We start from the raw sequence: 14522 nt of genomic DNA, 5'->3' as shown, positions 1-14522 counted from the left end.
TACCCCAACTGATCTGATGCCCCTTTAAGCCCCCGATCTGAATGTATAGCTGTACCTGCAGGAGTCTAGGGGCCCCCGCTGTGACTCCATATGTTTTTGGTTTCTTACATGACACGGCAGCGTTCCATACGAGACATCTAGAAGCATCTCCATCTAAGGTTACATATGTCTGCTGTACAGATGCAGTATACAGCTCCCCCCATGTGTATACATGACCCTGCAGTGTACATGACTAACAGCTCATGGTATATGGTGTACAGATGGAGTATACAGCTCCCCCCTCCCACCATGTGTATACATGACCCTGCAGTGTACATGACTAACACCTCATGGTATATGGTGTACAGATGGAGTATACAGCCCCCCCCCCATGTGTATACATGACCCTGCAGTGTACATGACTAACACCTCATGGTATATGGTGTACAGATGGAGTATACAGCTCCCCCCCATGTGTATACATGACCCTGCAGTGTACATGACTAACAGCTCATGGTATATGGTGTACAGATGGAGTATACAGCTCCCCCCCATGTGTATACATGACCCTGCAGTGTACATGACTAACACCTCGTGGTATATGGTGTACAGATGCAGTATACAGCTCCCCCCCATGTGTATACATGACCCTGCAGTGTACATGACTAACACCTCATGGTATATGGTGTACAGATGGAGTATACAGCTCCCCCCCATGTGTATACATGACCCTGCAGTGTACATGACTAACAGCTCATGGTATATGGTGTACAGATGGAGTATACAGCTCCCCCCCATGTGTATACATGACCCTGCAGTGTACATGACTAACAGCTCATGGTATATGGTGTACAGATGGAGTATACAGCTCCCCCCCCATGTGTATACATGACCCTGCAGTGTACATGACTAACAGCTCATGGTATATGGTGTACAGATGGAGTATACAGCTCCCCCCCCATGTGTATACATGACCCTGCAGTGTACATGACTAACACCGCATGGTATATGGTGTACAGATGCAGTATACAGCTCCCCCCTCCCACCATGTGTATACATGACCCTGCAGTGTACATGACTAACAGCCCATGGTATATGGTGTACAGATGGAGTATACAGCTCCCCCCCCATGTGTATACATGACCCTGCAGTGTACATGACTAACAGCTCATGGTATATGGTGTACAGATGGAGTATACTGCTCCCCCCATGTGTATACATGACCCTGCAGTGTACATGACTAACACCTCATGGTATATGGTGTACAGATGGAGTATACAGCTCCCCCCCATGTGTATACATGACCCTGCAGTGTACATGACTAACAGCTCATGGTATATGGTGTACAGATGGAGTATACTGCTCCCCCCATGTGTATACATGACCCTGCAGTGTACATGACTAACACCTCATGGTATATGGTGTACAGATGGAGTATACAGCTCCCCCCCCATGTGTATACATGACCCTGCAGTGTACATGACTAACACCGCATGGTATATGGTGTACAGATGCAGTATACAGCCCCCCCCCCCCATGTGTATACATGACCCTGCAGTGTACATGACTAACAGCTCATGGTATATGGTGTACAGATGGAGTATACAGCTCCCCCCATGTGTATACATGACCCTGCAGTGTACATGACTAACACCTCATGGTATATGGTGTACAGATGGAGTATACAGCCCCCCCATGTGTATACATGACCCTGCAGTGTACATGACTAACACCTCATGGTATATGGTGTACAGATGGAGTATACAGCTCCCCCCCATGTGTATACATGACCCTGCAGTGTACATGACTAACACCGCATGGTATATGGTGTACAGATGGAGTATACAGCTCCCCCCCATGTGTATACATGACCCTGCAGTGTACATGACTAACAGCTCATGGTATATGGTGTACAGATGGAGTATACTGCTCCCCCCATGTGTATACATGACCCTGCAGTGTACATGACTAACACCTCATGGTATATGGTGTACAGATGGAGTATACAGCTCCCCCCCCATGTGTATACATGACCCTGCAGTGTACATGACTAACACCGCATGGTATATGGTGTACAGATGCAGTATACAGCCCCCCCATGTGTATACATGACCCTGCAGTGTACATGACTAACAGCCCATGGTATATGGTGTACAGATGCAGTATACACCCCCCTCCCACCATGTGTATACATGACCCTGCAGTGTACATGACTAACACCTCGTGGTATATGGTGTACAGATGGAGTATACAGCTCCCCCCCCATGTGTATACATGACCCTGCAGTGTACATGACTAACACCTCATGGTATATGGTGTACAGATGGAGTATACAGCCCCCCCCCCCCATGTGTATACATGACCCTGCAGTGTACATGACTAACACCTCGTGGTATATGGTGTACAGATGGAGTATACAGCTCCCCCCCCATGTGTATACATGACCCTGCAGTGTACATGACTAACACCTCATGGTATATGGTGTACAGATGGAGTATACAGCCCCCCCCCCATGTGTATACATGACCCTGCAGTGTACATGACTAACACCGCATGGTATATGGTGTACAGATGGAGTATACAGCTCCCCCCCCATGTGTATACATGACCCTGCAGTGTACATGACTAACACCTCGTGGTATATGGTGTACAGATGCAGTATACAGCTCCCCCCCCATGTGTATACATGACCCTGCAGTGTACATGACTAACACCTCGTGGTATATGGTGTACAGATGCAGTATACAGCTCCCCCCCATGTGTATACATGACCCTGCAGTGTACATGACTAACAGCTCATGGTATATGGTGTACAGATGGAGTATACAGCTCCCCCCCATGTGTATACATGACCCTGCAGTGTACATGACTAACACCTCGTGGTATATGGTGTACAGATGGAGTATACAGCTCCCCCCATGTGTATACATGACCCTGCAGTGTACATGACTAACACCTCGTGGTATATGGTGTACAGATGCAGTATACAGCTCCCCCCCATGTGTATACATGACCCTGCAGTGTACATGACTAACACCTCGTGGTATATGGTGTACAGATGGAGTATACAGCTCCCCCCCCCATGTGTATACATGACCCTGCAGTGTACATGACTAACACCTCATGGTATATGGTGTACAGATGGAGTATACAGCTCCCCCCCCCCCCATGTGTATACATGACCCTGCAGTGTACATGACTAACAGCTCATGGTATATGGTGTACAGATGGAGTATACAGCCCCCCCCCCATGTGTATACATGACCCTGCAGTGTGCATGACTAACACCTCATGGTATATGGTGTACAGATGTAGTATACAGCTCCCCCCCATGTGTATACATGACCCTGCAATGTACATGACTAACAGCTCATGGTATATGGTGTACAGATGGAGTATACTGCTCCCCCCATGTGTATACATGACCCTGCAGTGTACATGACTAACAGCTCATGGTATATGGTGTACAGATGGAGTATACAGCCCCCCCCCCATGTGTATACATGACCCTGCAGTGTACATGACTAACACCTCGTGGTATATGGTGTACAGATGGAGTATACAGCTCCCCCCTCCCCCCATGTGTATACATGACCCTGCAGTGTACATGACTAACACCTCGTGGTATATGGTGTACAGATGGAGTATACAGCTCCCCCCTCCCCCCATGTGTATACATGACCCTGCAGTGTACATGACTAACACCTCGTGGTATATGGTGTACAGATGCAGTATACAGCTCCCCCCTCCCCCCATGTGTATACATGACCCTGCAGTGTACATGACTATCACCTCATGGTATATGGTGTACAGATGGAGTATACAGCTCCCCCCCATGTGTATACATGACCCTGCAGTGTACATGACTAACAGCTCATGGTATATGGTGTACAGATGGAGTATACAGCCCCCCCCCATGTGTATACATGACCCTGCAGTGTGCATGACTAACACCTCATGGTATATGGTGTACAGATGTAGTATACAGCTCCCCCCCATGTGTATACATGACCCTGCAATGTACATGACTAACACCGCATGGTATATGGTGTACAGATGCAGTATACAGCCCCCCCCCCCCATGTGTATACATGACCCTGCAGTGTACATGACTAACAGCTCATGGTATATGGTGTACAGATGGAGTATACAGCTCCCCCCCCATGTGTATACATGACCCTGCAGTGTACATGACTAACACCGCATGGTATATGGTGTACAGATGCAGTATACAGCTCCCCCCTCCCACCATGTGTATACATGACCCTGCAGTGTACATGACTAACAGCTCATGGTATATGGTGTACAGATGGAGTATACAGCTCCCCCCATGTGTATACATGACCCTGCAGTGTACATGACTAACACCTCGTGGTATATGGTGTACAGATGGAGTATACTGCTCCCCCCATGTGTATACATGACCCTGCAGTGTACATGACTATCACCTCATGGTATATGGTGTACAGATGGAGTATACAGCTCCCCCCATGTGTATACATGACCCTGCAGTGTACATGACTAACAGCTCGTGGTATATGGTGTACAGATGCAGTATACAGCTCCCCCCCCATGTGTATACATGACCCTGCAGTGTACATGACTAACACCTCATGGTATATGGTGTACAGATGCAGTATACAGCCCCCCCCCCATGTGTATACATGACCCTGCAGTGTACATGACTAACACCTCGTGGTATATGGTGTACAGATGGAGTATACAGCTCCCCCCTCCCCCCATGTGTATACATGACCCTGCAGCGTACATGACTAACACCTCATGGTATATGGTGTACAGATGGAGTATACAGCTCCCCCCCCATGTGTATACATGACCCTGCAGTGTACATGACTAACACCTCATGGTATATGGTGTACAGATGCAGTATACAGCCCCCCTCCTATGTGTACATGAGGCCTGACTAGCACCACATGGTATACGGAGTAGCTCAAAGACAAGCAGTGAGTGTCAGTTTTGCACAGTAGTGGTAGGCGGTATGATATTGAGGCTACCTCGGAGAGCATGCCATACTGCCCTCTTCTGGCCATTGTGATGCTTAGGAGATCATAGACTGCGGAGGCATTGTGGAGGCTGACAGCGCGGTCCTCCTTCTGGTCCGGGGAGCGGCTGATGACGGCGTCTCTGTTGGCCTATGGTGACAAATGAAAGTGAAAGACTTGTTACTGGTCTCCGATTAATGTCAGCGACTGGGATTAACCCATTAGCTTCTGATAGAAAGGAAACAGAAAGCTGATGTGACATGGAAAACTGCACAAAAGGTGACATATATATCAGCCACAGGGAGCTCCACAGGTTATTTTCTTTACTCCCTGCACAGTGGAGGTTTACATCACTGGCTCCATAACTGGTCGGGATTATTCATTCAGTTATAATGGGGAGGATGTCCATGGTTTTGTGTAGGTTGTAGTGTATGCTGAGAAATCCCCTATTCCCGAGTGTCTCATCCTGTAGATAGGGTGGACGGACCTAGTGAAGGCGACATGGGAAGCTGAAGCCCCCCTCCCTTCAAGGATACGGCAGACTCATCGGAGTGGTAAAAAAATAGCGTGACATCATAAACCGAATGTCCATCCGGCGGCCATGACATCATAAACCAACCGTATACCGGCGGCCATCACATCATAAACCGACCGTATACCGGCGGCCATGACATCATAAACCGACCGTATACCGGCGGCCATGACATCATAAACCGACCGTATACCGGCGGCCATCACATCATAAACCGACCGTATACCGGCGGCCATCACATCATAAACCGACCGTATACCGGCGGCCATCACATCATAAACCGACCGTATACCAGCGGCCATGACATCATTAGCCAACCACTCATCTAGCAGTCATGACATCATAAAGCAATCGTCCATCTGGTGGTAACACGCTGTAATATATTGTGGTGCAGTTGCCATAGCAACCAATTAGGTTACGTTTTCTTATTCTCAAAGGGATCTCTGGAAAGGCCTCAAATTAGACCGGTTGCTACGACAACCAATCCCCTATTCTTACATTCAGCTGAATATGGCATATACACTACAAACACTATAGTATATATATATATATATATATGGGGAGATGTATCAGCACTGATACACGAGGGGGGGGGGCAGTTGCCCATAGCAACCAGTGGCGGTCTTTGGCACCAAGCACACCAAGCGATCGCTTGGGGCCCCCAACATCCAGGGGGGCCCCCACGCCCCGCTCTTGTGCTCAAGACCGCTGGACAGGGCTGCTGCCGCGCTCGCTGCTGCCATTTGAACTGTAACTATGAGCACTCGTAATGCGCGCTCATAGTTACATGCAGCAGCACTGACAGGGCGGGAGACATTGGCTCCCTTCCTGTCAGTCACTCTTGTGGCCGCAGGAAGGGTTTTCCCTGCGGTCACAAGTGGCCGCTTTGTCCTTGTGGTGCCGGCGCTCCAGTGACATCACTGGAGCATCGGCGCCAGGACAAGGGGAGTGCGGCCTCTTGTGATCGCAGGGAAAACCCTTCCTGCGGCCACAAGAGTGAAGAGAAGAGGAGACGCCCGGACCCAGGTGAGTATAAGTGTTTGTTTTATTGTGTTATATACTGTATGGGAGGGGGAGCACACAGGGGCCTGTTTAACTGGGGGGCTATATAACAGGGGGAGCACACAGGGGGGCTATAGACTACTGGGGCTTCACAAAGGGGTCTACATACTATTGGGGGCAGCACACAGGGGGTCTATATACTATTGGGGGCAGCACACAGGGGGTCTATATACAACTTGGGGCAGCAGAATGGGGTCTATATACAACTTGGAGAGCACACAGGAGGTCTATATCCAAGTGGGGGAGCACACGGGGGCTATATACTACTGGGGGAGCACACAGGGGTCTATATACTACTGGTGGGGCACACAGGGGGTCTATATACTACTGGTGAAGATACAGGGGGTATATATACTACTTGTGAGGCACACAGGTGGTCTATATATAACTGGGGGAGCACACAGGGGTCTGTATACTACTGGGGCAGCACACAAGGGGTCTATTTAATTCTGGTGGGGCACACAGGGGGTCTATATACTACTGGGGGAACCACACAGGGGGTTTATATACTACTGGAGCACACAGGGGTCTATATCCAAGTGGGGGAGCACACAGGAGGTCTGTATCCAAGTGGGGGAGCACACAGGGGGGCTAAATACCCCTGAGGGAGCACACAGGGGGTCTATATACTAGTGGGGGAGCACACAGGGGGTCTATATACAACTGGGGCAGCACACAGGAGGTCTATATACTTCTAGGGGAGCACACAGGGGGGGGGCTATATATAACTGGGGGAACACACAGGGGGCTATATACTACTGGGGGAAGCAAACAAGGGGTATATACTATTGGGGGAAGGACACAAGGGGTATATACTACTGGGGACAACACACAGCGGTCTATTGTTTTGGAACGCGTGTCGAGGGGGGGGGCCGCAGACACAACTTCACTTGGGGCCCCAGAAATGCCAAGACCGCCCCTGATAGCAACCCATCAGTTTTAAGTTTCAAATACTCAAAGCCAAATGACTCCTCAACCTGGAAATACTTTCCTGCTGCCAACATTTCCCAAATAATCCCATAAACCACACAGACACAAATGGAGACTAAAGAGAGTGAAGAAGAAAACAAAGCTCCTGTATAATACACAATGACTGCAGGAGAAGCCATGCACCAATGTATACAGGTGATATGACGTGCGGGGGTGCGGAGGTCGGGGAGCCGCTGTCTGCACTGTTAAGAGTCTGTTCACACTGAGTACAACAGGTGGAATTTACTCCACTCGGAATCCCACCTGCCTCAGTGTCTCAATGCGATGCCTCACACACAAGTGAACCCCAAACGGCCTAAACACATGATCAGCAACCGGACCCCAAACGGCCTAAACACATGATCAGCAACCGGACCCCAAACAGCCTAAACACATGATCAGCAACCGGACCCCAAACGGCCTAAACACATGATCAGCAACCGGACCCCAAACGGCCTAAACACATGATCAGCAACCGGACCCCAAACGGCCTAAACACATGATCAGCAACCGGACCCCAAATGGCCTAAACACGAGCCGCAACGGACCCCAAACGGCCTAAACACATGATCAGCAACCGGACCCCAAACGGCCTAAACACATGATCAGCAACCGGACCCCAAACGGCCTAAACACATGATCAGCAACCGGACCCCAAACGGCCTAAACACAAGCCGCAACCGGACCCCAAACGGCCTAAACACATGATCAGCAACCGGACCCCAAACGGCCTAAACACATGAGCCGCAACCGGACCCCAAACGGCCTAAACACATGATCAGCAACCGGACCCCAAACGGCCTAAACACGAGCCGCAACGGACCCCAAACGGCCTAAACACATGATCAGCAACCGGACCCCAAACGGCCTAAACACAAGCCGCAACCGGACCCCAAACGGCCTAAACACATGATCAGCAACCGGACCCCAAACGGCCTAAACACGAGCCGCAACGGACCCCAAACGGCCTAAACACATGATCAGCAACCGGACCCCAAACGGCCTAAACACAAGCCGCAACCGGACCCCAAACGGCCTAAACAGATGAACAGCAACGGGACCCCAAACGGCCTAAACACGAGCCGCAACGGACCCCAAACGGCCTAAACACATGATCAGCAACCGGACCCCAAACAGCCTAAACACGAGCGGCAACGGACCCCAAACGGCCTAAACACATGATCAGCAACCGGACCCCAAACGGCCTAAACACATGAGCCGCAACCGGACCCCAAACGGCCTAAACACATGAGCCGCAACCGGACCCCAAACGGCCTAAACACATGAGCCGCAACCGGACCCCAAACGGCCTAAACACATGAGCCGCAACCGGATCCCAAACGGCCTAAACACATGATCCGCAACCGGACCCCAAACGGCCTAAACACATGATCCGCAACCGGACCCCAAACGGCCTAAACACGAGCTGCAACCGGACCCCAAACGGCCTAAACACATGATCAGCAACCGGACCCCAAACGGCCTAAACACATGAGCCGCAACCGGACCCCAAACGGCCTAAACACATGAGCCGCAACCGGACCCCAAACGGCCTAAACACATGAGCCGCAACCGGACCCCAAACGGCCTAAACACATGAGCCGCAACCGGACCCCAAACGGCCTAAACACATGAGCCGCAACCGGACCCCAAACGGCCTAAACACATGAGCCGCAACCGGACCCCAAACGGCCTAAACACATGATCAGCAACCGGACCCCAAACGGCCTAAACACAAGCCGCAACCGGACCCCAAACGGCCTAAACACATGAGCCGCTACCGGACCCCTAACGGCATAAACACATGAGCCGCAACCGAACCCCAAACGGCCTAAACACATGATCCGCAACCGGACCCCAAACGGCCTAAACACATGATCCGCAACCGGACCCCAAACGGCCTAAACACGTGATCAGCAACCGGACCCCAAACAACCTAAACACATGAGCCGCAACCGGACCCCTAACGGCATAAACACATGAGCCGCAACCGGACCCCAAACGGCCTAAACACATGATCCGCAACCGGACCCCAAACGGCCTAAACACATGATCAGCAACCGGACCCCAAACGGCCTAAACACGAGCCGCAACGGACCCCAAACGGCCTAAACACATGATCAGCAACCGGACCCCAAACGGCCTAAACACGAGCCGCAACGGACCCCAAACGGCCTAAACACATGATCAGCAACCGGACCCCAAACGGCCTAAACACGAGCCGCAACGGACCCCAAACGGCCTAAACACATGATCAGCAACCGGACCCCAAACGGCCTAAACACGAGCTGCAACGGACCCCAAACGGCCTAAACACATGATCAGCAATCGGACCCCAAACGGCCTAAACACATGATCAGCAACCGGACCCCAAACGGCCTAAACACGAGCCGCAACGGACCCCAAACGGCCTAAACACATGATCAGCAACCGGACCCTAAACGGCCTAAACACATGAGCCGCAACGGGACCCCAAATGGCCTAAACACAAGCCGCAACCGGACCCCAAACGGCCTAAACACATGAGCCGCTACCGGACCCCTAACGGCATAAACACATGAGCCGCAACCGGACCCCAAACGGCCTAAACACATGATCCGCAACCGGACCCCAAACGGCCTAAACACATGAGCCGCTACCGGACCCCAAACGGCCTAAACACATGAGCCGCAACCGGACCCCAAACGGCCTAAACACATGTATCACCCGCACTCCAAACGGCCTAAACACACCACAACTCCCAGCGTTGAAGCTCCGGCAGACAATAAAGCTGCAAATAAAAGATCATTTGTGTTATCCGCAGAACATCCAGTGGTGTAACTGCTCCTTAATCCACTAAATCCGCCGCTATTTGTGTTGATTATTGTGTTATATAACAAAGGGTTTAGCAGGGCAGATTGTTCCGTACAGAACTAATAGGCTTCCTAATTCCTGGGATATTACCAAGAAATGCTACAAGATGGAGATATGGGAAAGTCGGCTTCACCCTGCGACCGTAGTGTAAGAAATAGGACACGAGAAGGCGAGTAAACACCATCCAGAAGGGAGGTTACTCTATACCCCATAAGTATATATATATATATATATATATATATACATAGATTTTACCCCTGTAAGTGTATATACACAGTGGTACCTTGTTTTAACAGTAACTTGGATTGAAAGAGTTTTGCAAGAAGAGCTCACAGTTTTTCAAAATAGTGACTTGGTGTAAGAGCATTGCTTTGGTGTAAGAGCTCCCTGTACTGGGTGGGAGGGGAGTGGGGGATGGGCATGGTCTGCATAGCGGGGTCTACAGCCCTGTACTCTGACCCAGGAAGTCTTACCTCACCGTCCAAATCATAGCAGATCCATTCAGGCTGGGGCTTACATCAGGGGACAGGACTGTGGAGGTAATTTATGTGCCCACTTATGCCCTGCTCATTCCTTCATACTCCCTGCAGTCTCTATCAGCCCTTGTGTTTCCCTTCTTCTCCATTGCTGCTATAATGTGCCTGCACTTACACTCAGCTACACACACTGCTGCTATAATGTGCCTGCACTTACACTCAGCTACACACACTGCTGCTATAATGTATTCGTAGTAGATTTTACGTTGCTAGTCATTGTCCTCCCACTGTGAGTATGTAAATGCTGGCCCCCTTAAAGGGGTTATCCAGCGCTACACAAACATGGCCACTCCCCCCCCCCCCCTGTTGTCTCCAGTTCAGGTGCAGTTTGAAATTAAGCTCCATTTACTTCAATGGAACTGAGTTTCAAAAAAAGAAGAAAATGTTGGTCAGCTCTCCTAGAACGCCGTTCACACTAGGCAGGAGCACGTTGCCATGGCTGAAATAGCAAACACACAAAAACACAGAAAAATGCAACAGCATTTGTGGGATTTTTTGGGGGCAGTTGGGGGGGGGGGGAGCTGCTTTTAACTATTTTCATGACTGTGGTGGGTCTGTATCTTACGGAGTTTCAAAACCCCGACACAGAGAGGCCAGTACACCAGGGGACATGGAGGAGACCGTAGTGTCCAGAGGCTGGAGAAGCTACCAGGAGACAGGCCAGTACACCAGGAGACATGGAGGAGGCTGTAGTGTCCAGAGGCTGGAGGCTACCAGGAGACAGGCCAGTACACCAGGGGACATGGAGGAGACCGTAGTGTCCAGAGGCTGGAGGCTACCAGGAGACAGGCCAGTACACCAGGGGACATGGAGGAGGCCGTAGTATCCAGAGGATGGAGAAGCTACCAGGAGACAGGCCAGTACACCAGGAGACGTGGAGGAGGCTGTAGTGTCCAGATGATGGAGGCTACCAGGAGACAGGCCAGTACACCAGGGGACATGGAGGAGGCCGTAGTATCCAGAGGATGGAGAAGCTACCAGGAGACAGGCCAGTACACCAGGAGACGTGGAGGAGGCTGTAGTGTCCAGATGATGGAGGCTACCAGGAGACAGGCCAGTACACCAGGAGGCATGGAGGAGGCCGTAGGAGACAACAACCCACCAGCAGGACCGCTACCTCCGCCTTTGTGCAAGGAGGACGAGGAGGAGCACTGCCAGAGCCCTGCACAATGACCTCCAGCAGCCACAAATCTGCATGTGTCTGCACAAACGCTTAAAAACCGTCTCCATGAGGATGGTATGAGGCCCGACGTCTACAGATGGGGGTCACAGCCCAACACCGTGCAGGAGATGAGAGCAGGTTCACACTGAGCACATGTGACAGACGTGACAGTCTGGAGACGCCGCGGAGAGCGATCTGCTGCCTGTAACGTCCTTTAGCATGAGCGGTCTGGGGGGGGGCGGCACAGCCCTCCATGTGCTGCCAGAGGTAGCCTGACTGCCATTAGGTAGCGAGACCCTCAGAGCCCTTGTGATTCACATCTAGGAGGGGTATATATCAGTCACATCTAGGAGGGGTATATATATCAGTCACATCTAGGAGGGGTATATATATCAGTCACATCTAGAATGGGTATTTGCATATCAGTCACATCTAGGAGGAGTATATATACCATATATATATCAAACAAAACTGCAGTGTCTGTGACCAGCCCTTTGTGTAGGCTTTAGTAACTTATATATACGTCATACAAGGAGTAATAAAGGTCAGAAAGGCAGGGCCTAGAGCGACCATGACCTAGGCCCGTGACACCTCTCAGGTCTTTCACCCATTCCCCCCTTCACCTTAGTGACGCTCTATGGCAGGATTCTATTCTTTGGTGTACAGCAAAGAACCCGGCTGTGTCAGTGCGCCTGTGATCAGGGAAGATCTGGGAGGTGTCGCTAAAGAGAAGGTGGGTGGGGAGGAAGACCAGGGAGGTGTCGCTAAAGAGAAGGTGGGTGGGGAGGAAGACCAGGGAGGTGTCGCTAAAGAGAAGGTGGGTGGGGAGGAAGACCAGGGAGGTGTCGCTAAAGAGAAGGTGGGTGGGGAGGAAGACCAGGGAGGTGTCGCTAAAGAGAAGGTAGGTGGGGAGGAAGACCAGGGAGGTGTCGCTAAAGAGAAGAAGGGTGAGGAGGAAGACCAGGGAGGTGTCGCTAAAGAGAAGAAGGGTGAGGAGGAAGACCAGGGAGGTGTCGCTAAAGAGAAGAAGGGTGGGGAAGAAGACCAAGGAGGTGTCGCTGAAGAGAAGGTGTGTGGGGAGGAAGACCAGGGAGGTGTCACTGTCGAGAAGGAGGACGGGGAGGAAGACCAGAGAGGTGTCGCTAAAGAGAAGAAGGGTGAGGAGGAGGACCAGGAAGGTGTCGCTAAAGAGAAGAAGGGTGAGGAGGAGGACCAGGAAGGTATCGCTAAAGAGAAGAAGGGTGAGGAGGAAGACCAGGGAGGTGTCACTAAAGAGAAGGAGGGTGGGGAGGAAGACCAGGGAGGTGTCACTAAAGAGAAGGAGGGTGGGGAGGAAGACCAGGGAGGTGTCGCTAAAGACAAGAAGGGTGCGTAGGAAGACCAGGGAGGTGTCGCTGAAGAGAAGGAGGCCTGGGAGGAAGACCTGAGAGGTGTTGCTAAAGAGAAGGAGGGCGGGGAGGAAGACCTGGGAGGTGTCGCTAAAGAGAAGGAGGGCGGGGAGGAAGACCTGGGAGGTGTCGCTAAAGAGAAGGAGGGCAGGGAGAGGAGGTCCTGGGAGGTGTAGCTAAAGAGAAGGAAGGCGGGGAGGAACACCTTGAAGGGCGTTGCAAAAGAGAAAGAGGGCGAGGAGAAAGAACAGAGAGGCGTCGCAGGCCTAGGGTACCAAGACTGTGAGGCTTGCTCCTCAGGAATAAAACAATGAAAAGAAAAGGACCTAAGAACAGGACCAGCAATTTGAGGAGGTTGGTTACAGATGCAATTTGAGCATATAAACTTGTTTAGGCAACATATTTTTTAATAACACATTCCCGTTAAGGCTATGTTCACACTATGTAAAGCCACGAAATAAGAACTGTTGTTATGAAATATGGCCGATGTGTGAACATAACCTAACGGATGCATATGTCATACACAGTGCAGGGCCCAAAGGGAGAGATGTCAGAGATGATCCCGGTGTCATACCAATCTTCATGCCCAATTGTGCATTAACTAAACTGGGAACGTTACTTTAAGGATTATTCCAAGATTTAAAGGTATCACCGACTCACAGGGAATAACTAGCTAATCAGAGCTAGGACCCCACTCATCAAGAGAACAGGGGTCTCTTGTTCCACTCTCTATGGAGCCACGTACAGCCCTCAATATATCAATGTCAATGAAATAGAAAGCTGGTAAATAATCGGTAAATCCCCCTTGGTTGTAACTATTCTAGCACAATGGGGTGAGATCTGCTCCCCAGGGAGGTACAGTCACTGCAGAGAAATGTGCTAGGCTATTAATGGTCACAAAAGAATATTCCAGCACGGCTACATGTACGGTTTCAGTACGGCAAACATATGTGCTTATAAATATATCTCCAAGGTGACAACTCTGCGAGCACTGGGGAAAGTGCTGACAACTACTCCCTGTGCCATACTGTGCGAATC

The 14522-nt window shown here is 50.9% G+C and overlaps 1 protein-coding gene across 2 annotated transcripts in view; it reads right to left on the bottom strand.

The window, feature by feature from the left end:
- TTC7A (tetratricopeptide repeat domain 7A) overlaps positions 1–14522 on the bottom strand; it is a 314521-nt gene that overhangs the window by 206861 nt on the left and 93138 nt on the right. The window contains exon 9 of one of the 2 annotated variants that reach the window (XM_069954611.1): positions 4995–5132. The exons of the other annotated variant lie outside the window; for it this stretch is intronic. Within the exon in view, the coding sequence (XP_069810712.1) occupies positions 4995–5132 (138 nt within the window). The remainder of the gene's footprint in view (positions 1–4994; positions 5133–14522) is intronic. 2 annotated transcript variants of the gene reach the window in all.

Source organism: Dendropsophus ebraccatus, chromosome 15 (genome assembly GCF_027789765.1).
Source record: "Dendropsophus ebraccatus isolate aDenEbr1 chromosome 15, aDenEbr1.pat, whole genome shotgun sequence".
NCBI lineage: Eukaryota > Metazoa > Chordata > Amphibia > Anura > Hylidae > Dendropsophus > Dendropsophus ebraccatus.
The sequence above is the reverse complement of the archived record's forward strand: the minus strand, read 5'-3'. Positions and strand labels throughout refer to the sequence as shown.